Source organism: Choloepus didactylus, chromosome 1 (genome assembly GCF_015220235.1).
Source record: "Choloepus didactylus isolate mChoDid1 chromosome 1, mChoDid1.pri, whole genome shotgun sequence".
In the NCBI taxonomy this organism is placed as follows: domain Eukaryota; kingdom Metazoa; phylum Chordata; class Mammalia; order Pilosa; family Megalonychidae; genus Choloepus; species Choloepus didactylus.
In genome coordinates, this window is record NC_051307.1 from 19,807,373 (window position 1) to 19,833,369 (window position 25,997).

General features: G+C 38.7%; 1 protein-coding gene across 6 annotated transcripts in view; it reads right to left on the bottom strand.

The window, feature by feature from the left end:
- Positions 1–13,802: 13,802 nt before the first annotated feature.
- The window catches only part of BACH1 (BTB domain and CNC homolog 1), a 42,230-nt gene continuing 30,035 nt past the window's right edge, over positions 13,803–25,997 (bottom strand). For all 6 annotated transcript variants that reach the window (XM_037832718.1, XM_037832735.1, XM_037832738.1 and 3 more), the window contains one exon: positions 13,803–17,391. In XM_037832718.1, the coding sequence (XP_037688646.1) occupies positions 16,933–17,391 (459 nt within the window). In that variant the 3' untranslated portion in view covers positions 13,803–16,932. The remainder of the gene's footprint in view (positions 17,392–25,997) is intronic.

The window sequence follows — 25,997 nt, forward strand, 5'->3', positions numbered from 1 at the left end:
ACATGCAGCATTACAGCCCCTTATGGGCTGTAGCGTGGTGAAGGGAAATCCTCCCAGTGGTCAGCACTGTAATCAGTGCACTTGGTTGTTTATTTTGTCTGGAAAGAGAAATGGCCAGAGGTGCATTTGTATACTGATTCATAGGCTGTCTTCAACTGTTTGGCTGGATGGTCAGGGGCTTGGAAGGACATGATTGGGAAATTGGTGGCAAAGATTTATGGGGTTTAGGTATGTGGGTAAACATTTCTGAGTAGGCAAAAAAAAACATGAAGGGATTTGTGTCCCACATGAATGTTCACCAGAGGGTGACCTCATCAGAGGAAGATTTTAAAAATCAAGTGGAAAAAATGTCCCCTTCTGTGGATACCAGTCAGCCTTTTTCCTCAGCCACTCCTGTCATTGCCCAAAGGGCTCATGAACAAAGTGGCCATTGTGGTAGGGATGGAGGTTATGCATGAGCTCAGTAATATGGACTTCCACTCACCAAGGCTAACATGGCTATAGCCACTGCTGAGTGCCCAGTCTGACAGCAGCAGAGACCCAAATTCAGTCCCTGATATGGCATCATTCCCTGAGGCGATCAGCCTGTTACCTTGTGGCATGAAGATTACATTTGACCACTTCCAAGAGGGAAGGGGCATTTTGTTCTAACTGAAATAGACACACACTCTGGATAGGGTTTGCCTTCCCTGTATGCAATCCTTCTGCCAAAACTACCATCCATGGACTTACAGAATGCCTCACACACTGTCCTGTTATTCCACACAGCAGTGCTTCTGATCAAGGAACCCACTTCACATGGAGTGAGGGAAAGGACACATGTTCATGGAATTCACTGGTCTTACTATGTTCCCCATCATACTGAAGCAGCTGGATTGACAGAACAGTGGAATGGCCTTTTGGAGACACAATTGTGGTGCCAATTAGGTGGAAATACCTTTAAGAGCTTGGGCAATGTTCTTCAGGAAGCTGTGTATGCTCTAAATCAGTGTCCTCTCTGTGTTGCTATTTCTCCCATAGCTAAGATTCATGGATCCAGGAATCAGGGGCTGTAAATGTAAGTGGCACCACTCACTATTCCCCCTACTGATCCACTAGAAAAATTTTTGCTTCTTGTCCCTGAAATCTCAAGCTCTTCTGGTTTACAGGTCTTAGTTCCAAAAGGAGGAGTACTTCCACCAGAAGACACAACAATGATTCCATTGAATTGGAAGTTAAGACTGCCACCTGACCACTTTGGGCTTCTTATGCGTCTGAATCAACAGCCAAGGAAGGAGATTACTGCACTGGCTGGGGTGACTGATTCTGACTATCAAAGGGAAATAGCACTGCAACCACACAATGGAAATAAAGAAAAGTTTGCAAAGAATACAGGAGATCCCCTAGGGCATCTCTTGGTGCTAACATGCCCTATGATTAAAGTCAATGGAAAACTGCAACAACCCAATCCAGGCAGGCCAGCCCATGGCCCAGAAACTTCACGAATAAAGTTTTGGTTCACCTCACTAGGCAAAGACCCATGGCCAGCTGGGGTGCTTGTCGATGATAAAGGAATATGAAATGGGTAGTGGAAGATAGTAGTTATAAATATGAGCTATAACCACATGATCAGTTACAGAAATGACGACTGTAATGGTTATGAATACTCATAAGTATGTTTCTGTAAGCACATAAAGCAAATATCTTTGTTTTCTTCCCTATCTCATCCCCTTATCATATGGAGTAAGTTGTATTACCTTCATGTTGTAGTATGTAAGTTTTGGCCATCAAGTTTAAGAGTGAATATTGCTCAAAGACTTGCATGCTATTCTGGGTAAAGTTAGTGAATTGCCAGCTGTACACAGGACACTTGAGTACTGTTAGGTGAAAACATGACTGTTAATTGTTTTTATTTCAGGATTAAGTATGGCTTAAAGGGATGTGTACAGCTACCAAGTTGACAACAGGTTGACTGTAATGGTTAAATTCATGAGTCAATTTTGCCAGGTTTTGGAGTCCAGTTGTTTGGTCAAGCAAACTGGCCTGATTGTTACTGTGAGGACATTTTATGGACATAAGTCATCAGTAAGTTGATTGCAGCTATGGCTGATTACATCTACAACCAACTGAGGAGATTGCCTTCATCAACGAGAAAAGGCTCATCTGATCAGTAGAAGGCTTTAAAAAGAGAAGTGATGATTTCAGCAGTCAGAAGAGAGAATTTCCATCTCTGCTTCAGTCAACCAGCTTCTCCTTGGGAATTCATTGAATATCTTCTTCAGAGTCCCCAACTTCATCAGAGTTCCCATAGCTGCCTGCCCTATGGAATTTGGACTTGCCCATCCCCACAGTGGTGTGAGAAAATTCTTATAAAGATCTCATAATATTTATGGTTATCTCCTGTTGTTTCTGTTTCCCTAGAGAACCCTGACTAATACAGGGCCTCTCAAAGTCCTTCTCACTAAGCATTAAAAGGGAAGAGAGCCAGCACTACAACAACTTTTTCTAAAGAATTTTTAATCTCCTCCAATAAATTCCTTTCAGCCTCTTTAACCTCTTTTGTACCCTGGAGTTGGAAGATCAGCTGAAAATTCCAAAATCAGTTCTTGGCAGCTCCTTTTCAAATGCTGTGTAAGTGATGGTGGTGAACTTGGAGGTGATGGTGGAGGAACATAAGGGGTTCCCTCTCACTGAAAGATGAGAGAAGAAGGGAATGGTATGAAGTATAATTATTGGGACAGAAAGTATTGAAGCATGGTTAAAAGAAAACAGACCACTGAAGTGGTTTGAGCAGTGGAGAAACATGAGCTGATCAGATTTTATAAAAGTCATTCTCTTTCCTTTTTGTAGAAAGGAAAGTAAGGGGGTGAGTGGAGACCAGTTAGTAGGTATCTCAGTGACTCAGTGGAGACAGGAATATGGCTTAGATGAGAGTAGTGGCATCAGATAGTGAGACCACTTGATGGATTAAAGCTACGTTTTGGTGGTTGAACCAACAGACATAGTCGGTGGATTGGAATTGAGAGATGAAGTAAAGGGAAAAATGAGGATTGATTCCAAGAATTTTGCCTCAAGCAATGGGTAGATAACAGTGTAATTTACTGAGATGAAAATGACTGGAAGGGAAGCAGGATTTGGGTCATGTAAGAGGAATAAAAAGTCTACTTTGGACATATTGTTTAACATGCTTATTAGACATCCAAGTGGGAATATCAAATAGGCAGCTGGAGTCTAGAGTTCCAACATTCCAGTTATCTTTTGATATGGAACAAAACCCTCCCAAAACTTAGTGGCATAAGCCACAACACTTTTCTGCTGCTCATGAATACAAAGTCTAAGGGACAAGGATGGCTTGTCTCTCTTCCATGATGTCTAAGGCCTCAGCTGGGAAGACTCAAATAGCTAGGCATGGCCTGAATGACTGAGGGTCAAAATCATCTAGACACTTCTCCACTCAAATATCTGGCCCCTGGCCTGGGATGACTTGCAGGCTGGGCTCAGCTGGTACTGTCAATAGGAATGCCTACCCGGGGTTTTCCATGTGGATTCCTCATAGCATGATGGCCTCAGGGAAGTGGATTTGTTCATGTTGGCTCAGGGTTCCAAGAGCAAGTATTCTGGCTGAAAAGGTCAAAGTTGCATGGCCTTTTGTGACATAGCTTCCAAAAGTTACACAGTGTCATTCCATGGTATTGATAAGCCCTCCCAGATTGAAGAAGATGGGACATAGATCCAACTCCTCAATGGAAAGAATGTCAAAGTATCTGTGACCATACTAGAATATTCCCAGGTTCTCTGATAGATGGTGGAGACCTAGACGAAGAGAATAGAAGGGTAGGTCATTGTAAAGTCAATTTAAGATACCAGGTTCGTGAGAGAGAAGGGGCAAAAAAAAAGTTAGACTACAAGACCCTGAGTATGAAATAGAGAAGAAAATGTACATGTTTTACTAGAAATGCCTCTGTGTAAAAGTAAATACAGGAGCTTAAAAAAAAAGTTCAACCTTTTGGTTATATATATATATATATATATATATATATATATATATATACACTTAGTTTATTAAATGAGCTAAAATCAGGAGATATGGTCCAGTAATAGCTTGCTTTTTCTCCCTCCACTGCTTTCTGATACTCTGTTGGATGCCCCTTCCCTACCCCTTAGTGGTATTTTGACCAAATCTCATAACTTTACCTTGTATTTGTTTATAAGAACAGCTTCATTTTCAATATTCAAAAACCCAGAACAGAATCTGTTAAAAATAATCACTCCTTTTAACACAGATAATTTCACACAAAAATTCAGCAGTCCCAGCTTCTTTTGAAAACCTGGAAGATCTAGTAACAGTAGACCTGCATTGCAACAAATGGCCAGAACTGAGGGGTACCTGCCCATGTTGGGCAAGGCAAGCACTCTGTGGGCCCAGAGTCCCACTTATCTAGTTCTGTGAATTGCAATAACTGTTCCTGCTTGGCTTCATGGCCTTGGGACCAGCACCAGGGAACAGGCATGTGGTGTCTTCTTTCACTGTCCTGTCACCGCATTTGCCCCTCTCATCATACCCCTTTGCTATTGATCCTTCTGTCCAGGCAGCAACTGTGTGCTAGCTCTCCCTGGGGAAGCATATTTGTGGGTTCCTCAGAGATCCTCCACAGGGACATGGGTGAGGATAATTCCAATTGGCATCTAGCAACCACTACTCCACCCCAAGCTCCTATCCTACATCATGTAAACATAGACTTTGTCCATTGGCATGAAGATGTGTTCTTACATGGCTCATGCCCACCTACTCCTCATGGTATACTCTTGGCACCAATGTAGCCCCTCTGTGGTGGTCACAAGTAACAGTGCAAACTCTTTACCCTGCTTCTCTCTTTTCTTAAACTGTCCTCACAAGCCACTCAGCCAGCCTCCCCACCTTATACTTTTCCATGGATAAAGAGGTAGCTCTACCTTCACAGACTCCCCAAACTCTTAGGAACACACATCTGCCTCACCAAAAATTGTTTCCTATTTGCCTCTAAGAGCAGTGGAAGGAGGATGTACATGTTTCTGCAGCTCAGAAGCATCCAGCCAGGAGTAAGATGTCAATGCCCCAGACAAACTCATCTCTATGATGCATTCTTCATTTGATTTGTAGGAACAGAAGCACCCCCTCCATTCTCCACAGCATTCTCTATGTTATGAATTCATCTGAAAGAATCTAGTCTCTCAATTAATCATAAGCCTTCTCTTTTATAGGCTGGAGACCAGAAATAGAGTTTGATAGTCAATAGACTAGTTCAGCCACCTTTAGTAAATCCTGCATGGATATGTCTATGTTTACACCTTTTTTTTTAAATTGTCACCACTGTTCTCAGTTTTCAGGCTGGAAATAAAATTCCAAGACAGCAAAGTCCCATTACATTCCTGCTATATATAAAAAATATTTTCCTTTATTTTCAGTGATGGACATCTGTTCAGCACTGTTCAACAGAACTTTTTACCATGACGCAAATGTTCTATACTTGCACTGTCCAAAATGGCAGCCACCGGCCATATGTTGCTATTGAGCACTTGAAATGGCACTGAAAAACTGAATTTTTATTTAATTTTAATTCACATAACTTGAAATAGCCACATGTGGATGGCATGTGTTGAATGGCATCATTCTATGTGAGAAGACTAGAACCTATTGTACCAACTGGGCTTAATGATAGGAACTTTCCCATATATCATCTCATTTGATCCTTACTATACCAATGCAAAGATTGGTATTTTTCCATTTTTACATGTAGCTAAAGCCAAAAATAATTTGCAGTGTATAACCAACTAAAACTTACTTCACGTCCTTGCAGCTCTTTATTCAATGCCACTCTGTAAGACATTCCATTATCATTATATTTAAAACTGCAACCCCTGGACAATTTCCTATCCTTCCCTGCTTATTTTTTTTCTTTTGACACTGTTCACCATCTATCATAGGCTTTATGTTTCTGTTTATTGCCCATTTATTCCCACTAGAACATAAACTCAGCGAGGGAAGTGTGTTTGTCTCTCTTTTTCTCTAATGTATCCCCAGCATGCAGAACAGTGTGTGACACACCCTAGGGCTTTAGTAGATTTTCATTGAATGAATGAACAAACTTCCTTCTAGATAGGGTAGATCCTTCTCCATGAAATCTCTTCTGTTCTGCCAAGCACTTGTGCAGGCTTGTAAGTGAGGATGGTCTAGAGATGACCTTGAGGACTGAGACTTGGGAGAGCTGAACTGCTTCCCATATTCCAACGAAAAGGCTGTGGGGTCCCTGGAGACAGTCAGAGAGCTGGAGGGAAGAGAGAGGAGTAAGGAGCATAACACTGGGCTGAGATACAACATGATATTGGGCGGCCTCTGAAAATTCCCAACGGGAATGGAAGTCGGAAGATTTTAAGAGGGCTATCTAACAGTGTTGGCTTTGAAGCTGTCTTTATTGCTGTTATAAAATACAGTATTTCCCAAATTTTCAATAAAATTTACTCACAAAGTCTGGTGCCATGGGTATATGAATGAATTTTTTTTTTTTTTTTTGGAGGAACTAGGGAGTGGTTGTGTTTAATCTCCATCAACAAAGTGTAAAACACAGCATAAGACAACAGATAAATTGAGCTAATTTGATGGAAGTAGGCACCTGAGATGCAGTACCCATGAGACTCTAAATCCGTCATCCCACGGATTTCCACATTCACATTCCAGAACCTCCCCCAAATTAAAGAGAGTATTCAATAAATGTACGTTGAATTGTTGCTTTGGATTTTCACAGGATGTGAATGAAAGTTTGGGTTAATGATACTTTGGTCTCAAGGGCCAGAAGACAAAATATGGGAGACATATAGATAAGGAAACTAAGTCTCAGAGAAAATGGCATTTTCCTATGACTATACAATAATTATGTAGCAAAACAAGGCTTCAAAACTAGATCTGTTTGTATGGTGTGTGAATATATCTCAATACAATTGCATTAAAAAAAAAAAACTAGACATCTTAACTGTAGGTCCATGCTTTTTCTATTCATCCATACAGACCCCTTACTGAAAGGGCTTGGATTTATGCCTGAATCATTGCTGAAATGTATTCAATTCCATTTGTTCCTAAGTGCATACTTTGTGCTTTCCCTATTTTAAGCATGCTTGCAGCTGTCTGCTCTCCCCCCAGACCCCAGGGAACACAAAACCAGTCTATTAAGTGCTCCTACTAGCCATATTCTCCTATTCTTTTCTTCACAGCTGGATCTCCTTAACTTTTATGCACTCCAATCCTCATTCCTATAAATTTCAAATCCCATGCTTTATTCCAAATTAAATCCCTCTCCCATAAGCCAAAACAGAACTGTCCGAGCAGATGCACAAACTGTTAGGAATGGTATGGAAGAGTTCTTCACAGATTAGATTTTGCCAATCTTCCATAATCCCCCAAAGCAGAATCCCTGGGATGTCAGATTCTGGGTGTTGAGCTCTTCTAAAAAACAGATAAAAAGCTTAGACAAGACCAAAACATGACATTTTTTAAAAGGGAGGGGGGGGAGACTCTTTTTTCAGGAAAAAATGCTTGTAAAGTTACCGTTAAATGGAAGTCCTATACCTAATATTTAAGGCTATCATTTAATCTAAAGCAAACAACAGTTTACTTGGCAAAGGAAGATTGTTTAAAATTGACAACCAAAGCAAAAAGACTGTGAGTTTCTGAGACAAACCAAAGAAGCATTACTTTAAAAGGATTAAATTATAATGTTTTTTTTCATATTTAATAGTGCTCTGGATGTTATTAATAGGATTTCACTTGCACAAGACTAATACCCTATCAGAAATCTGTATATCAAGACAGTATCAAGAAAATTACTTTGGTCTAGTCACTTGAAAGATAGAAATTAAATGTTTAGGAAACAGTTGAGTTTCTGGACAGTGACTAAATGTAAGTTAAAAGAGGAGAAGGGAACTGTCAGCTGAAAAGACAGCTATTTTTAAATGAAAGAAAAATATTGTGCTGTATTCAATCTTTAAAATATCTTTTCCATTATTTTTTCATTTGTACTTCAAGAACAATGAAGATAATAGTAGTGAGGGAGTAGAAAAAGAAGTGCGTGTGGTTCAGCACAAGGAAGCACTTTGTTTTCAAACCTGAGCCTATTTCCCAGATGGGTGGAGTGTGAGGATGGGTGAGTGAGTTCACGACTCTCCCTGGAGACTGCTCCTCTCCTGGGCATCGGGCTGTTTCTCTTCTTGCAAATGTTTCAAAGCCCCTGTTCCAGTTTGCTAATGCTGCCATTGTGCAAAATAGCAGAAATGGATTGGCTTTTATAAAAGGGGTTTATTTGGTTACAAATTTACAGTCTGAAAGCCATGAAAATGTCCAAATTAAGGCACCAACATGAGCATACCTGCAGCAAAAGAAGGTCAATGGCTCTGGAAAACCTGTTAGCTGGGAAGGCATGTGCTGGCATCTGCTGATCCCAGGTTATATTCCAGCTTCTCTCCCAGTTCCTGTGTGTTCTTTAAAATGTTGCTCTTGGGACATTTTGTCCTCTCTTAACTTCTGTGGAGCAAAGTGTCAGCAAAAGTCTGCTTTCAGTGGCTGTCTCCAAAATGTCTCTCTTGGCTGCAGCAGTGAGCTCCTTCTGTCTATGTGCTCTTATAGGACTCTGGTGATTTAATTAAGACCCACACTGAATGGGTGGGGCCACACCTCCATGGAAATAATCTAATCAAAGGTATTATCCACAGTTGGGTCACATCTCCATGGAAACAACCTAATCCAAAGATTCCAACCTAATCAACACTAATACTTCTGCCCCACAAGATTGCATTAAAGAACATGGTGTTTTGGGGGGCATAATACATCCAAACCAGCACAGCCCCCAACTCACTGTCTCCACATAGTTCCTCTCCTCATTTTCTCCTTGACCTCTGACACTCTGGCTTCTTTTTACTCACCCAGTCCCTGGAAAGGTGGAGTGACCTAGCTGATGGATAAATCTGGGAAGAATAACTGGTTGCTCTTGGCTTAGCATTTCCTCTTAGGCTATGTCTGTCTCCAAACAGCCCAGGTTGCATTCTGCCCCTCCATACCCCATGCTGCCGAGAGTCGAGGCAGAATAGGTGGTGCTAGGCTGCTGAGAGGAAAAACCCTCTTTGTGGAAACCAGGAGGCAGGAAAAGTTCCTTCTCTCTAACAATAGGGAATAAACTGATAGCGTGAGATTGCCTAGTTCTGGAGTTCACACTAGATGCTTATGTTACCCCTTCAATTATTCCTTATCAGTAATTGAGGTTTTATTTTGGTTTTCCACCTACCATTCCTTTGTTTTATTTCTCTATTGTTCAGAACTCAGCAAATAAGAGATGCTCCTTTGGAAACCCAACATTTGTGCGTTGGTTATAAACACTGAAAAATCAAAATCAGAAGAGTAATTGGGGAGGAAAATATACATGTGACTAGGAATTCTGGGGGCCATGGTGGGTCCTGTAGGCCAGGATATTTTAGCTTTGGTGGTGTGTGCAGGCTTGCATTAGGCCAGGTTTTTACAGTAGTGCAGCTGGCCTGGGTGAGAGGCTGTAGGGCAACCCATGAGCATGCTGACTTCATTGTAGCTTGTGGTGTTTTATCCACAGAATGTGACTTTCTCTGGAATCCCAACTGCCCTTGGGATGCTGAGTGGGCATCTTTAAGCAAAAGGCCCTAGGACTCAGCAGAGTGTGGGGACAAGCTTGGGTCTCCTCTAACAGGGACAGAATCTTATTTTCAGAGATTCAGAATTTGTATTGGTTCAATGCCAAGAGTCTAAAGTGATACATCTTTTAAAAAGCCCAGAGCTGATAAGGACACACAATATTATCATGTATTTCCCTCACCTGTTTTGAAAACAAACCAATTCCCAGTAATTAGAGCAGTTATTCAGGAAAAAATATGTTTCCAGAATACAGTAACTAGTATGCCTTTATGTCAGGTTTTCCAGAGAAACAGAACTGACAATTTATATCAAGAGATTTACTATAAGAATCGACCCTGGGGATTGACAAATCCAAACTCCACAGGGAGGCCACAAGCTGGAAACTCTGATATAGGTGAAGTTAAATTCCTCGGGGGAAGGTGGCAATTGAAATAGAGGAAGAAATTCTTCTTTCTGACTTCTGAAATCCTCAGAAATCCTTAACCCTTTAAGACTTCCAACTGATTGGATAAGGAGATTCCCCACATTGCTGAGATTTCCTTTGTTGATTATAGATGCAATCAGCTGCAGATGCAGTCAACTGATTATAAATGTAAATTTACCCACAAGATACCTTCACAGTAACCATCAAGCCAGTGCTCTTTTGACCAGGCAACTGGACACCATGACCTAGCCAAGTTGACGGGTGAACTTGACCATCACAGTGCCCAAAAACCATGGTAGACTTTCAGTGGTATCTGAAGGAAGGAAAGTAGATGGACAGAATCCTTGTATCAGCTTCTACTGATGCCTGTCAGTCAATGCCCATGTTCTGAAATCTACTACCTATGATCCTAAACTCAGTAGGCAGAAATCTCCCTACAAGGCACCCCCTCTGACTTTGGTGGATTGGAAGAGGCCTTAGAAAATGGGTCCAATGGGCAAAATTAAATGATTGTCAGTGGGCATGTGGGTGTCCTCTTCAACATCAGGAGCCCATCAGCCTTACCAGCAAAGGCCCAGCAGCAGAAGGTCTTCAGCAGGGGTGGGCAGGCAGTCTCAAGGGGCCACTGTGGCAGTTTACAGAAGCAGAGATTAGATTACAGAGGAAAAAGAGGACTTACAGACCCTTTCAGCCTAACTGGGAAGAATGATATGTGCTGATTTTCAACTGTTTTCAAGGAACTGAACTCCAATGCACCACAGAGTGCTAGTAAGGGAGTAGCTTTTAATTGGTAGGAGGCACAGCTAGATCACAGCTCCAAATTCCATTCCACATTCAGACCCAAGAAAGGAACAGAGAAATAGGCCTTGGATCCATGTGGCTTGTCCATAGTTGGCTTTTGATTGCTTAAGTCCATGCAAAGGAGAAGTCACACCTAGGAGGACTAAACTTCTCATTGCAAGAGCCAGACCAAATAGTCACTGTGTCCCAGGGCTGAAACTGCTGAACATTAGAGTGTAGGCCTGAAACCCCCAGGGAGCCCTCACCCAGTCAGCCTTTCATGCCAGAAATACTTTGTTTGAAGGGAAAAGGGAAATTAAGGCATTATGAAGAATTCTTCCAATTGAGTTTAAGATGAAAGGTTGTGAGTTCCAGACAACCAGCAACCTGGGGAAGCTGAAACAGATGTTTCTCTTTTTTCAGATACCACTTAGTTTCTACTATGGTCTTTGGCAGCACTGGGGACTGGGTTCTGGAAACAAAATTCTGTCTGGGATAACTGCTATAGGGCTGGGGGCTGGCTTGTTTTGAAAGAGTCTGGATAAGCGTCCCTGCTGTGGTAATTTTGTGGTAACTCTTCAAACTATTTAAAAAGTAAGCATATCCTAGACTCTGCCTTGAACCTAGTTCTTTCTGGGGCCCTGAAGGAACTACAATCCCCTGAGAAAGTTCCAGCTACAGCTTCTGGAAGAACGTCAACTTCATCTGGCATCAAGAACTCCTTTGGTAAGGCTGTTCCAAATCAGAAATTTGAGAGGATGGTTTTTTGTTTATTTTTACTTAAAAATTGTGTACTTCAAACTCATGAGGGCAAGATAATTTGATTCAGCTACTTAATTCCTTTAGTTTTCTATGTCTTTGGATATTAACTTCCCACAGGACTTAATCTTTGAATTGTTTCCCCCCCCCCCCCAAAAGTTAATAATGGGGGGAGGTTATATTCAAATTTGGAGTAACATTATGTTGCAGGTAAGATGACTCTTTCATGCTTTTTCTTATGGCAATCTTTTCATGTTGGAATTTAATTTCATTGTAGAACCTTTGATACATTCTGATGAAGAATGAGATGGGAGGAAATTTGGGATGGAAAATAGACTAGAGGATCAATTTTCAGTTTTCAGGGTAGCCTTTGGGTTGATTTACTCAACAGTATACTGTTGGATCCAGTTCAGAACCTTCTGGAGGATCCACTGACAGCCCAGGAAGTTACCCCAAAACGCAGAGGTTGATATGGTGAAGTGGCCTCACAAAGGTCAGTTAGCCACAGCCCTGGTTGTGCAGAGGCACAATGGTTAATTCAATATTTTAAGGAAACTAAAAGCTGAGGAGTGTAAGAGAGTAATACCCTGGCCCAATCCTGGTTTCTAGGTAAGGGATTTTCCATAAATGCCCTCCTAGCATTGGTATCCATAATCCCACTGGCCCTGGAGAGGTGGTATTTTAAATCTGATCAGTAAATTGTACAAGAGTAACTAAATATACTTGGTTCAGCTCATCCCCTGCTCTTGGGATTTGCCCACCTGTAGAGAGGGCACATTTTTCAGCTCCTCCAGGGGTTCTGCTCCTTTGGAGTGGGCTGGGGTGACTCAATGAATAGATGAATCTGCCTATTTCCAGAGTTGACTTTTAGCAAATTTACTGGCTAAACAGCTAGAAAGCCAGATCATCCAACCTGGCCTCTATGGGCAATGTGGACTCCGCCCACCTTTTCATTTCTCAAAGAGTTCAAAACTGAGGCGGGGGGAAAGAGTGCTATTTATAGGGGACCCTCAGAATCCTCAACCTATACTACTTAGACTTAAGAACACTTGTTCCTAAAGCCCTTACGGTCCGACCCCAGGCTTTCAGTGATTCAGACAATACATGCAAGACACTGTGCAAGATGCTGGGGACACAGTGGTAACAGGACACTCACAGGGTCATCCTGCCTTGAGGATTTTACAGTCTAGGTTGTGCCCTGTCCCCCCACTATGACACACCCACCCTTCATTAATGTCATGTTGGGTGTCATGTGGGGATGCCTCCTCTCTCCAGAGACCACCTGCTTAGTGATTCAGATTGAAATCTTTCAAAGCCAGGTGAATTTGCATGCTTCTTATTCCCTCTCCTTTGAACTCTTGTGGCCATCGCACTGCCTCATCATAACTGAGCACTTTCTTACACGTGGTCTTGGTTCCATTGCCAGTCTAGTCTGGGTTGGTTTCTCAACTTTGGCATGGCAGACATCTGGGGTGGACAATTCTTTTGTTGTGGGGCTGTGCTGTACATCGTAGGATGTTTGGTAGCATCCCTGGCCTGGACCCCCTAGAAGCTATATCCTATACTCTACCATCCGTTTGGGTCTCCAGGCATTGTCAAATGTCATCTAGGCGGCAGAATCCCCCCAAATGAGAATCGCTATCAGTACACCAGAAACGTGAGGACGAAGATAATGCTATAGATTGCAAAGAGCTCCCTGATCAGAAGGGCCTGGTTAGAAGGTTAATGTAACGTGGTGGAGTTCACTCAACAGATAACTTTTAAAAAAATTAATACAGTACTTGCTAAAACAGTCCTATATCTCTATACAAAGACTGAAATTAGTGCTGGGCATGATAATCAACTGATAAATGATTCCCTCATACAAACACCACTGATTATGGACCGAAGACAAAAAGTAGTACACTCACATGAGAGAAGAAAACAAGAATGGAATGTGTGACTCTATCCAATTAGGAGTAATCTTAGAGAATTTTATTTAACTGTCAATGTTATCACCAACATCTAACACAGCTTTGCTAGTTTTGCTATATTTAAGTGAGCACATTAGGAAGAAAATGTAAATTAGGTACTATGAAAGTGTTAATGAAACATGGTCTGAGGACATGGATATATCAGGTTAGTGGTTTTATTGCATTGTTAGAAAATATTATGAAAGATACAAAAAACAATGGATGTTATTATTTCTCTTTATTTTACGATCAGTATGCCATGTTTTACCACTATGGCTTCAAATTTTCATTTTGCCCAACAAGTTTCAAAGAATAGTTTATCACATGCTTTAATAAAACATTTAAAATATTTACAAATTCAAAATAGATGTTTCATAACTGAAAAAGTTCACCTGAGAATTCATTATAACATTGCCATTTGATTGATTCTTTTTTCCCAAGTTGTTAATGTGGCTGAGTGTCCACATGCAACCTGTATTGTCTATTGCATTAAATATATTTAACTCCTTATTTGTTACTGGTTAAGCATTAAGCTATAGTAAATTATATTATGAAATTTACAGATGGAGAACCAAGATTATATCCACATTGGTTGTGAATATAACAATTAAGCAAATTATTTGCCCTAGTTATAGAATTTAAATAAAGGGGAAAAACAAGGTAATGTTATTTTACTGAGTTAGATAATAACAGCTTTTTAAAAATCATCAAGCACTGAGGGGGCCAGTTCATAAAATAAGGAACAATGATCATGTAACTATGCAATGTACAAACTGATAGTCTTTTCAAAATTCTGCATGAAGGAAAAGGTATACACTGTATATCCATAATCCTGTCATTTGTCTTTGGCAGTCTCAAAAGAAAATATTGACTTGAAACAAATTTTCTTAGAAAAAACTTCCTTAGAAGTTAATGTTAAAGTAGGCAGAAATGTGTAATGCTATGCAATATATAGAAAACTTCCCACCTTATGGCCAAAAGACAAAGATAAAATATTTTTTTTCTCTCTGTCCATCTGTATTACATCTTGAAAAGCATGTGGGTATGAGGTAGTGTAGTTACTTGTATTACACATGCTGGCTATTAAAAGTAATGCTATATTGTTAAGAAATATTACACTTGGCCAATAATCAGAACATCATTAAAATAAATCCCTTTAATACTAAACTGTTTATAGGTGGAGAGATATTTAAACCAAGTGCCTTCAAAATCATATTTAAATTCTAGAGACAACTAGGTTTTATCATAAAATAGTAAGTAACCTTTCCAAGCAGATATTTACAGCGGCAATTAAAGCAAAAGATTATCTGACGTTTGCACATACATAAACTGATAAGACAAACAGCTGAGTGTACAATGAGGTAGGAAATCAAGGATTCCATTGGCTTGTGTAAGATTTTACATTTTGTAAACCAGAGAAGTCTTTATATTATTTTATATTGTGAAGCTGAAAATCAAAATTGAAAGTATCAAGGAAATAACTACATGGGGATATTTATTTGCAATTCCTGTGTAGTACGATGTGCATTTATCATAGAAGCATCCCTTCTCCCTGACAAATTTGAGTGTGTTTATGAAAGCCTCTAGAAAATAAACTAGCCTAACTAGCTTCCACTTATAACAACTAAGTCAACAGCAGGGATAACATACAAACCACTGAATATATATATATATACTAGAAATATCCTTCCCTCCAAAGCCCTCCCCCACCCATCGAAAAGGGTACCGTTTGACAAATAACTGAGAAATACTAAAACTGGTCCCCATATGCTTTCATGGCAAATGTCTAGTTGTTTTGGACTCATTCATATGTAGTGGGTTGTTTCCCTCCCATCGGCCACATGGGTCCTTCCTAGATCCCGGATGCAGTCTAAAGGTGTCCCTTCCAGTGTCTGATCTGGGTGAAACAAAGTACTTTCTAATACAAGTGCTACTTCTCTTGTACACTTTAAAACTGGGCTCTGCAAATGTTTCTGTGAATGTGTATACAGGATTTTTTTTTTAATAGTTGAGCGATTCCATCGCTTTCATCTGACTCTCAAGTCTGTAACACCAAAGCTGAGAACCACACTGCAGGATGTTATGGGGTAGGTGCTCAGATTACAAAAACTACATTGTATAATGGGGCTGGCGAAACAAAGACTGATTTTAAAATGCCCAAGTCAAAACGATTGTGCCCTTAGACCACATCAGATTGAGCGAAGGGAGCAAGGATTAAATATGATTTCCAAATTCAAATCCACAATGGAACAAGATCTACTTTTTCCTCACATTTCATCCCATTTCACAAACCTGTGCAGTGTTGTAGATAACATCTTTACCTATAGTAATGCTTTTCATGAGTAAACCTCAGGACTTCAAAAATAGGATGAAAAAATGAACAAACTTCCGGTGAAAGTAAGCAACTTCCTTTACCCCGATGTCTGGTTTTCCTGCATCGGTGGAAAGGCAAACAGCCTTGTATTTTGGTAAGCACTCCGGGATTCCAGGGAGGCTACAATAAGTGGACAATGCATTTACTCATGGCTCTGTATCCCAACTCCTTTCTTCTTCCAAAGGGACAAGAATGTCAGGAAATGGAAAGATCACGATGAGCCCAGATGTGGTAGAGGAAAAAAAGAAAAGAAGGAAAATAATACTTATCTACTGTGCAGTCAGAATTTCTAAAGTTGACACTGAGGAGGAGCAGAAGCATCCACCTTCAGCCAACCACCTGCCCCTGCTCACTAAATATTCACAATGTAGTTTAAAAGTCACAGTGAAGTCCAACCAACCTCTGGTTTTAGTAGGAGCTGAAGAGTAAAGCTCTAGGCTTCAGGCAAGATGCTGCTTCTATACAGATATTCCCTATCCAAATATACCTACTCTTGGTAGAACAGAACTCTATCAGCAATGCTCAGGTAAGATATTCTTTCAAACCAGTATATTGCAAAAAAGATCGGATTATTAACATTTTGCAGGCTACTTCTTTAGTAGGAACTGTCTGCAAATGTTCCAGGCTGATGTGCTACATTAGTTCATTCTCATATTTAACTTGCATACTGGGAGGAATTATTACTGACAGTTATTCTTCTTTAAAACATGAGTTTTAAGGGCTTACTACATTTTCACGTGTGATTTTTTCAGTATCCAGGAGTTAAATAATTTCTTGTGAAAATCAAGGAGAAGTCAGAGTTGACTTAAGAGACATTCTGTTAACAACAAACTACTGGTTAAAACAAAAAACAGACAAAACAAAACAAAAACCACCATATCCTTAAGAGCCAGGTGATGGTACTGGGTTTTGAAGACAATGCCAAAACCTCGGTAGAAAATCAGGTGGTTTGTAGGAAGTGAATGCAGTGAATGTAAGTTTACTCATCAGTAGTACATTTATCAGTCATCTGCTGACAGAAATCCGAGATCCCGCTGCTCTGCCGACACTGTTCCAGGAGCCCGACTTGCTCAGAGGCAGCTGTGGAAGTCTGAGGAGCCGCCTGTCCCCTCTCGTAGCCAGACTCGCCATTTCCTCTCACACTGGGATAGCAAAGGCTCTGCTCACTGGTGGGCAGTGCAGCTGGAAGTCCATCGGGTACATTAAAAATCGATGGCAATGCAAGTTCACCATCAGGAGTACTTTTCTCTTTTTCGGAAATTAAGAATGAAAGAGGGCAATCTGAGGCTGAGTACTTGGCGAGTATCTGTATTTGCTCTTGACTTAGAGCTGCTTCTTTACAGACTTGCTGGCAAAGTCCAGTCAGGTTCTGCTTTGTCTCACCCAGAGTTGACAAAATGTGATCTCTCTCCTTTAGCAAGCTCTCCTTTTCACTTTGCTGTGAAGGGGGTAGGGAAAGAGAACACAATGACTTGTGTTTATTTGCTCAGGACCCAATCAACATTTCTAATCTAATCAAACATTCACATCTTCAGCATCTTCTCAATAAATAAGATCCCAAGGAATTTTTCCATTCAATTCAATTCACAAACATAGTAAGTACGACAGATACATAGCCCTCATCCAAAACTGCTGCACTAGATGCATCTTGGAATTCAGAAATTTTCAGATTTTAGAAAGATTAACAGGGTGCACACGTAATTCCCCTGGCAGGGTGTAGGCCAGCACCTCATAATCAAACACGTTTGCATTGCTGTGTGAACACATATTAAAATATCAAATAACGCATGAAGTAAGATAAGTGAAGACTCTGTGGAGCCTAACATTAGTTCGGGTTAGGTGTTTTGGCCAAAAGAGTTTGTGGCAAGCTCATACAGTTTTCAGAGCTTTTTGCATTCAGGGAGGACAGATGAAGGAAGGTAGATTTAACATTTTGGATGGAATACCAAAAAAATATCTTCTTAAGTATCAATGACTGACATTTATTGTACATTTACTTTGTGCCAGATATTGTGCTAAATGTTTTCAAATATGCAGTCTCGGATATGTAATCCGTACAATGACTCTGTTGACTTAAGTAATACTAAACTCTTTTATAGATGGGACTCAGAGTTTAACATGTCCAGAAAGAAAATTAGTGAGTTACTAAAGAAGGATTTTGGGGGGAGGGGGGTGTTTGTGTTTTTTAATTATTATTTTTGTCACTATTATTATTATTATAAATTTTTCCCCTACAGGAAAAGTTGTTCCTGATCCCTGGCTTTCTGCCCACTGACGCTTCTTGCTGCAGACAGCATGCCTTTTTCTATCATCATCCTTCCTATTCTACTATTTTAATGCTTCTAATCTAGTATGACCTAAGAAACCCAATAATCAAGCTCTTAATAAAGTTAAGTATAAGTAAATCTTGTTTGATGGTCAAAGGTTTCTTGTATTAAATTTAGGACAACTCTCTTGGCAACTCCAGGTCTTGCTCTGCTTGCTTTCTGCTTATTGGGAGGTTCTGGAGGGTTGAGGTTGCCAGTTAACATTTAGGCGGGTTATTTCATAGTGCTAATCTGTAATTGTCATCCTTTAAATAGATTCTTTTCTGGAACCAAAATATCTAAAAGGGTAAAAAGAACTTTGCTTTATACAAAAGTACTGTTACTGTTTTATAAAAAGTATTCCTACAAAATTTTGTGTAAATCCAAATACTGATAATTTGTTTTTAAATATTTTAAGACCATATAATATTTTGAGAAAATAAGTAATGAAGTACTAAATTTTTTACTGTAAAATATTCCCCACTTTATTTAAATTTTTACATAATAATTTTTTGGTTTTGAAAAAAATAAGATGTCTAGAATGTGTGTATGTAGAAGCAAGATCAAAGTTCAGTAAGTACATTTTTCTTGAGGTATGTCTGTCAATTTAGCCTTTTGATAAAAGCACGTTTTTCTTACAGAAAATTTGTCAGTTGTAGTTCTGAAAAAAATGTGTCGCAGGTGTCTAGAGGGTGAGAGCAATGTCACTACTACTTGTCCGGAGAGGAAACACATTTAATACAATCAGAACCTGCTTGTTTTCATGGCCTCTCAGAAGCCAATTCAAATGAGAAAAGAAACTAAGCTTTCAGAAGAAAGTAAGAAATATCTTTCCTAGTAATAGCAATATTTAGTTATGGATCTACCAATCAAAGTTGGGATGATTCCCTGTTCTAAATGGCAATAGACAAAACTGCAATTGCTGATTGGTCTCTGAAATTAAATCTTACTAAGCAAAATAATGAATATCTGAGCTTCCTCCTAGATATGAGAAACCACTGCTTAACCTATAGAAACTATGAAGATTACAGATATTTTATAACTTTTGCATTTTTAAATAAACATCCATATATGATCTTTAAATATTATCACTACTCTCTCCCAACCAAAAACAGGCTGTCATTATTATGTCATTTAAGTATGTCCCATGCAAGATAGATTGATTCTTTCTGACAGTTAAAATGAGTAGGTACAGCTCTGGAACTCTACCAGGAAGAATTCTGTACATTAAATGCTCACATGTGTTCCTCTGCACTTAGTAAGCTAACTCCTACAAGCTAAAGTTCCAGGCACTTAGCTGATTTCTCCACTTCACTCTTATCTTAAAAAAGCAAATTTACTATGGTAACAATCATTTTAATAACTGATAGTTAAATAAATCAAAGTAATTCAACTTAATTACTTCATGTTATCATTACTAAAAAATACTTTCCAACATACTCACTAAGTGTTCTCCAACCTACTTCTGCAATAAATTTTAAGTTTCTGATATAGCAACTGTATAAGTCATAAGTGAAGGGCTATGCTTTAATCATGGAAGTTATAAAAATGAATAGAATTTAATGTTCTGGTACCATTCTGCATTTTATGCCAACAATACCACTTACATTGAAATCCAAGTTTTCAACTGCTAGCATATGACATCCATTCAAATAAAGTAAGTTTAAAAAAATAAGATTCCAAATATATAGCTCACCCAATAAAGACAAAAGACAATGAGCAAAAGAATTTGGCACTGAAAGGGTCAGATGACAGTGACTATTTTATGGCAGACTATTCACTGCTAGTGAATTTCATGCACATGAGAAATAAAAATAAAAGCTGCCATGAAATACAATCCATCTATCAGATTAGAAAAACTCCAGAAGCTGACAACAAAAGTACATACATTGCTGGTGGGAAGGCAAAATGGTACAAGAACATGGAGGAGAATCTGTTAACACCTAACAAAATTATATTCTTTACCCTTGATCCAACAATCCCACTTCTTGTAATCTATCCTAAAGATACATCTCCTTAAACATGTACAGAATTATTCACTATAGCATACCAAATGTCCACCAATAAGAATTGGTTTGAATAAACTGTGTTACGCCACAGATGAGTACGATGGAACTATACAAAGAATGACAGCCTCTTAGAACTGATAAAAATATTGTCTAAAAATCAGTCCTTTATATATTGTTAAGTATATAAAAAATAATACCTCTGTGTAAAAGAAAGGTAAATAAGAACACAAATAACTTGATTTTTAAAAAACAAATGCACGCATGAAAAAAACATCTTTCAGAATCTATTAAAAATGGTTAACTATAAGGAGGTGGCTATGAATACGGTATAGGGAGAGGGATGGGATCCAAACTTTGGAATAGCCCTGTTTCATACACAGTTTCAACTTTCGAACCTATAAATGTTTAACATTCAAAAATTAAATTTATATAAAAAATGTAAACAGCAAGTCCTAGTGATAAATATAAATTAACTTAGCTGTATATCAAATTGATAGCATAAAGGAATAATTACTTCAAATAACTTTCAAACTTTAAACTTCAGTTTGCTGGAACAAAACAAAGAAGTTTTCAAGTTTAACAATCTATTATTAATAGCAATATTTACATTGTAATTTTCTGACTATTTCATATATATTTTAGGATAAAATAAACTGTAAGTATATAACTGTAATTAGGGAGCCAAAATTTTCCCTGTAATTGAAAAGAGACACACTATAAATATATTAAAGCGGCAAAGACAAAAACTCATGTTAAATTTGGATTGGAGATACCTACATGAACTCATGATTTCTAAATATATTTTTGAAATTTTTACTGAGGCATAATACATACTGAATGAGCTTATGATTTTGCACACACACATTTGTATTTCCTGGCTGTGTCTGCTGAAAGGACCCACGAGGATTACCAGTCCAGCAGCAGGCATGAGCGCATGCGGCACCTGGATCTTGCTTTCTAAATTCCAAGACCCACTAAACAAAAACAAGGTTCTTTGGAGAAATGGGTGATTCCAAATCTTGGGACAGGAGAGGTACAAGGTGACCTTATTACATGCTACAAGGCACAGAAGCGCAAATGGGGTCATGTGAAAAGGACACAGCAGAAGGCTTGACAGGGCTCTCCCTGGCCGAAACTGACAAAATGTCAACATCAAAAAGGACAATGACTATTATTGATTCTAACAAATTAAATTAGAAAAACTTAATCCATGAGTCCATGGTGATACTAACAGAGGGCAGGAGGAAGGAGAATGAGAAGGGAGGGAAAGTTCTTTATAAAGAAGAATGCCAACTAGTAAGGGTCAGTGGAATGACAGAATTAGAAAAATCACTGTTTTGCAAACTTCATGGAAAGTCCACTGACAGATGCTAAAAACCAAAGAATTTAGGAATATCGGGGAACAGGCTATTCACAAAGTGCCTAAGAAGCACCCCCAGATTACTGAACAAAGGTGAAAATGTAACTGAAAATGAAGCAGTCTGTCCATTCCCACCTACCCAGGGGTAACCCCCCGACACCGCGTGCCTCCCCACATGATGCAATGTGAAGGACACACCACCAACAACAACCGTATAATCTCAATCTGAACCCCAACTCTTCCCAGTTATGTGAAATACAGGGAATGAAAGAATGAGTTACATAACATCATGAGGAAACAATCAGACAAATATTAAAATTTTAGTCTGTCTGGTCTAGTCCCTGGAGCAGAATGAAACATTCAGGAATTGTGCTGCAGTCTTGCCATATGCACTTAGCAGCTTGCAAAGCCATTCTGTGGTGAACAGAGGATGAAGTAGACATAAAAAGAGGAGCTGAGAGACAATATTCCCCGGGTTCCTGGCAGTTGTCCACTTTCTAGTCCCATGCCATTTATGAGGCCTGGCTCCATTCTCTGGCTTCTATGTCACCTATAACCTTACACAAAATCCACTCATCTGTTTGTTCATGCTTCAGGTGGCTTCTTTTCCTTGCAGCCAAAGGGTCCAAATTAATACAGCAGGGAAGCAATAGGTACTGACCAGCCTGATTTTTAGTTTCATAAAAACTTCTGGGAAATCAAATACTCCTTTTATTGCAAACTAACCAAGAGTTATTATACTGGTCATCTGAAAGGAACCTTACTGGAAAATGAGAGAGGTAATATAAGAATGAGTCCCAACCCAGAGTTTACAGTTTAGGTAAGACATCAGGAAGAAAGCCAATTAACAGAGAGAAAACTGAGAACTGATAAATAATTTTAAAAAATAATAAATAGGTAATGTTTATTAAGTGCTTACTGTAGGCCAGGTACTGTTCTATATTCTTTACATGTATTAACATACTGACTTTCCATAAATGAGTACCTAACTCTATAAAGTAGGAATGAGTATTTGCCCATTTTACAGATGAGAAACCTGACAAAGAAAAATTAAATATCCTGCTCAAAGTTACTAAGTGTTGCAGATAGGAGTCTGATTCAAAATTCCACATTTTTATAATGGTTCAGCCACTCTAGAATACAGTCTGGCAGTTCCTTAGAAAACTAGATATAGAGTTACCCTTCAATCCAGCAATCATACTTCTCAGTATATACCCAGAAGATCTGAAAGCAGTGACATGAACAGATATCTGCACGCCAATGTTCATAGCAGCATTATTCACAATTGCCAAGAGATGGAAACAACCCAAACGTCCTTCAACAGATGAGTGGACAAATAAAATGTGGTACATACACACGATGGAATACTATGCAGTAGTAAGAAGGAACGATGCCGTGGAACATATGACAACATGGATGAACTCTGAAGACATAATGCTGAGCGAAATAAGCCAGGCACAAAAAGAGAAACATTATCTACTATTACTAATGTGAACATTGAAAAATGTAAAACAAATGGTTTATAATGTAGAATGTACGGGACCTTGTGATAGATAGCAATTAGTGAAGCAGGAACGATAACCTAATAAGAACAAATTAAGTTATCGTGGGTAAATTTAACGTTCTGGGAATGCTCAGGAATGACTATGGTTTGTTAATTTCTGGTGGGTATGGTAGGAACAAGTTCACAGAAATGTTGTTATCTTAGGTTATGTGTCTTTCTTATTCTTTTGCTGGGTTATAGTCTGTATATTTTCTTGGGGTAGAGTAGGAACATGTTGGAAGTAATGTAGTTATTTTAGGTTAGTTGTTTTTTCTTATTCCTCTGTTTTGGTTTGTTTGAAATGTTTCTTTATTGTACTTTTTTTTTTTTAATTTTTTGATCGAGTTAATAGTTAATTAAAAAAAAAAAACACAATGAAAAAAATATACACAACCCCCCTGAGGAGCTGGGGGAAAATGCAGAGGTGTTGGGCTTCCTCGCCTGGATGGTTGCTGATGTTATCACAAACATTAAGCACTGGTGGTTTGATGTGCCGAACCCTCTATCATGGGACTTGCCCTTGGGAAGCCTGTTACTGCAAAGGAGAGGCTAGGCCTGCTCATAATTGTACCTAAGAGTCTCCCCCTGAGTGCCTCTTTGCTGCTCAGATGTGGCCCTCTCTCTCTAGCTAAGCCATCTTGACAGATGAACTCATTGCCCTCCCCCCCCGCCCCCCTCCCCCACGTGGGAACTGACACCCAGGCATCGTGGAATATGACTCCCAGGGAGGAATCTAGGCATCGTGGAATGGAGAACATCTTCTTGACCAAAAGGGGGATGTGAAATGAAACGAAACAAAGTTTCAGTGTCTGAGAGATTCCAAAAGGAGCGGAGAGGTCACTCTGGTGGGCACTCTTACCCACAATACAGATAACTCTTTTTAGGTTTTAATGAATTGGAATAGCTAGTAGTAAATACCTGAAACTATCAAACTGCAACCCAGTAGCCTTGAATCTTGAAGATGATTGTATAACAATTTAGCTTACAAGGGGTGACAATGTGATTGTGAAAGCCTTGTGGATCAACACTCCCCTTTATCCAGTGTAAGTATGGATGGGTAGAAAAACAGGGGCAAAAATACTAAAGAAAAAAATAGGGCGGGGAGGGGGGATGACGATTTGGGTGTTCTAGTTTTTATTCTTATTTTTTTATTCTTACTTTCACTTTTTCTGTACAAGGAAAACGTAAAAAAATATAGATCGGCGTGATGAATGAACAACTATATGATGGTAATGTGATCAACTGATTATACACTTTGGGTGATTGTATAGTATGTGAATAAATCTTAATAAAAAAATAGAGGGGTATATTAGGAAAAAATATGCCTATTGCAAACTATGTACTACAATTTGCAGTAGTATTTTAACATTCTTTCACTGACAGTAACAAATGTTCTATACTAATACTATGAGTCAATAATGGAGGGGGTTGTTAAGGGTATGGGAGGATGTGACTTTTTGTTTTTTGTCTTTATTTCTTTTCTGGAGTAATGAAAATGTTCTAAAAATTGGAAAAAAAATTAATTGTGGTAATGGATGCACAGCTGTATGTTGGTACCGTGGGAAACTGTGCAATTTGGATGACTATATGGTATGTGAACAATCTCAATAAAATTGAATTAAAAAAAAAAATCCACACTTTTAACCACTAATATCTCCCGCCTTTCTCTGTCCAAACAAAGGCAGAGTGGGCAGCAAGCCCAAAGAAAGTAGCAAAGGCCTCTTCATCTTAGACATCAGAAATTTAATAAAAATATCAATTATTCCACAATCCAGTTTCTGACCTCAATCAAAAAAATATGAATATAAATTTGAACCAGAAAATAGAATAGTTCTTAAGAGTAATAGCTAATCTCAAACATATCTGTTAAGTAGTCACATACAAAATAAAATTATGACACAAACTTGATCAGTCTAAAGGCATTTTTTATTTTATTTTATTTTCACTTTTTGTTTGTTTTTAGATGAACAAGAAAACTAGATTAGGTCTACTGACAGTTATGATAAATTACAACTAGCTAACAGGAAGACAGAAGAACCATAAAAAGTAGAACTAAGAATCTAGTACTGCAATACTATTGGTAAATTTTATGTAGACTAAAATAGCTCCACACAACCCAATGGCTTAAAAAGCATCTCTATATCATGGTACAGAACAGTAACTAAAGCTCAAAATTATGATTGATTTAGCAAACTTGCTATACCCTGCCCAAAAGCAGGTAAGTGTTTAAATCAAAGTTGGATAATAAGAAGGAATTCTAATGTTTACAGGTATGGACTGACACATATTCCTAAAGTACTGGGTAAGTATTAATGAATTTGTAACTTTTCTTCTTTGGTCCTGACAACTCTGATCATTTATAGGTTTTATATCTCTCATGCCTCCATTTGTGAAACATTTAGTTTCTCCATTTTTTTATACAGTTATACTTCCTCTTTTTATATAGTTATATCTCCCAATCTTTTTGTATAATTATGGTATAGGCATAATATGTAATATATTTTTATTTTACTTAGAAGGCATATAAAAGCAAAGTTTTTAAAAAAATTGTTGACATTTAATTACCATTCATGGGTAGAATGTTCATGCTTAGAGCCTTGATACAATCACAGTTTTAAACTTACACCAATGGTTGACAAAGACACAAAATTCAACATTCAAGGGGTGTTTTTAATACTTCTAGGTAGTTTCCCTGCTGTCTCTAACCACATTTTTTAGCTTTAGCTGGCCTGAATTACATTTCTGCTCTTTCATAAAGTGCTTAGATGGGGTGCAAATTAACACATTTTTCAGCTAATTTGTATTTGATGATGAAATAAAAAATAA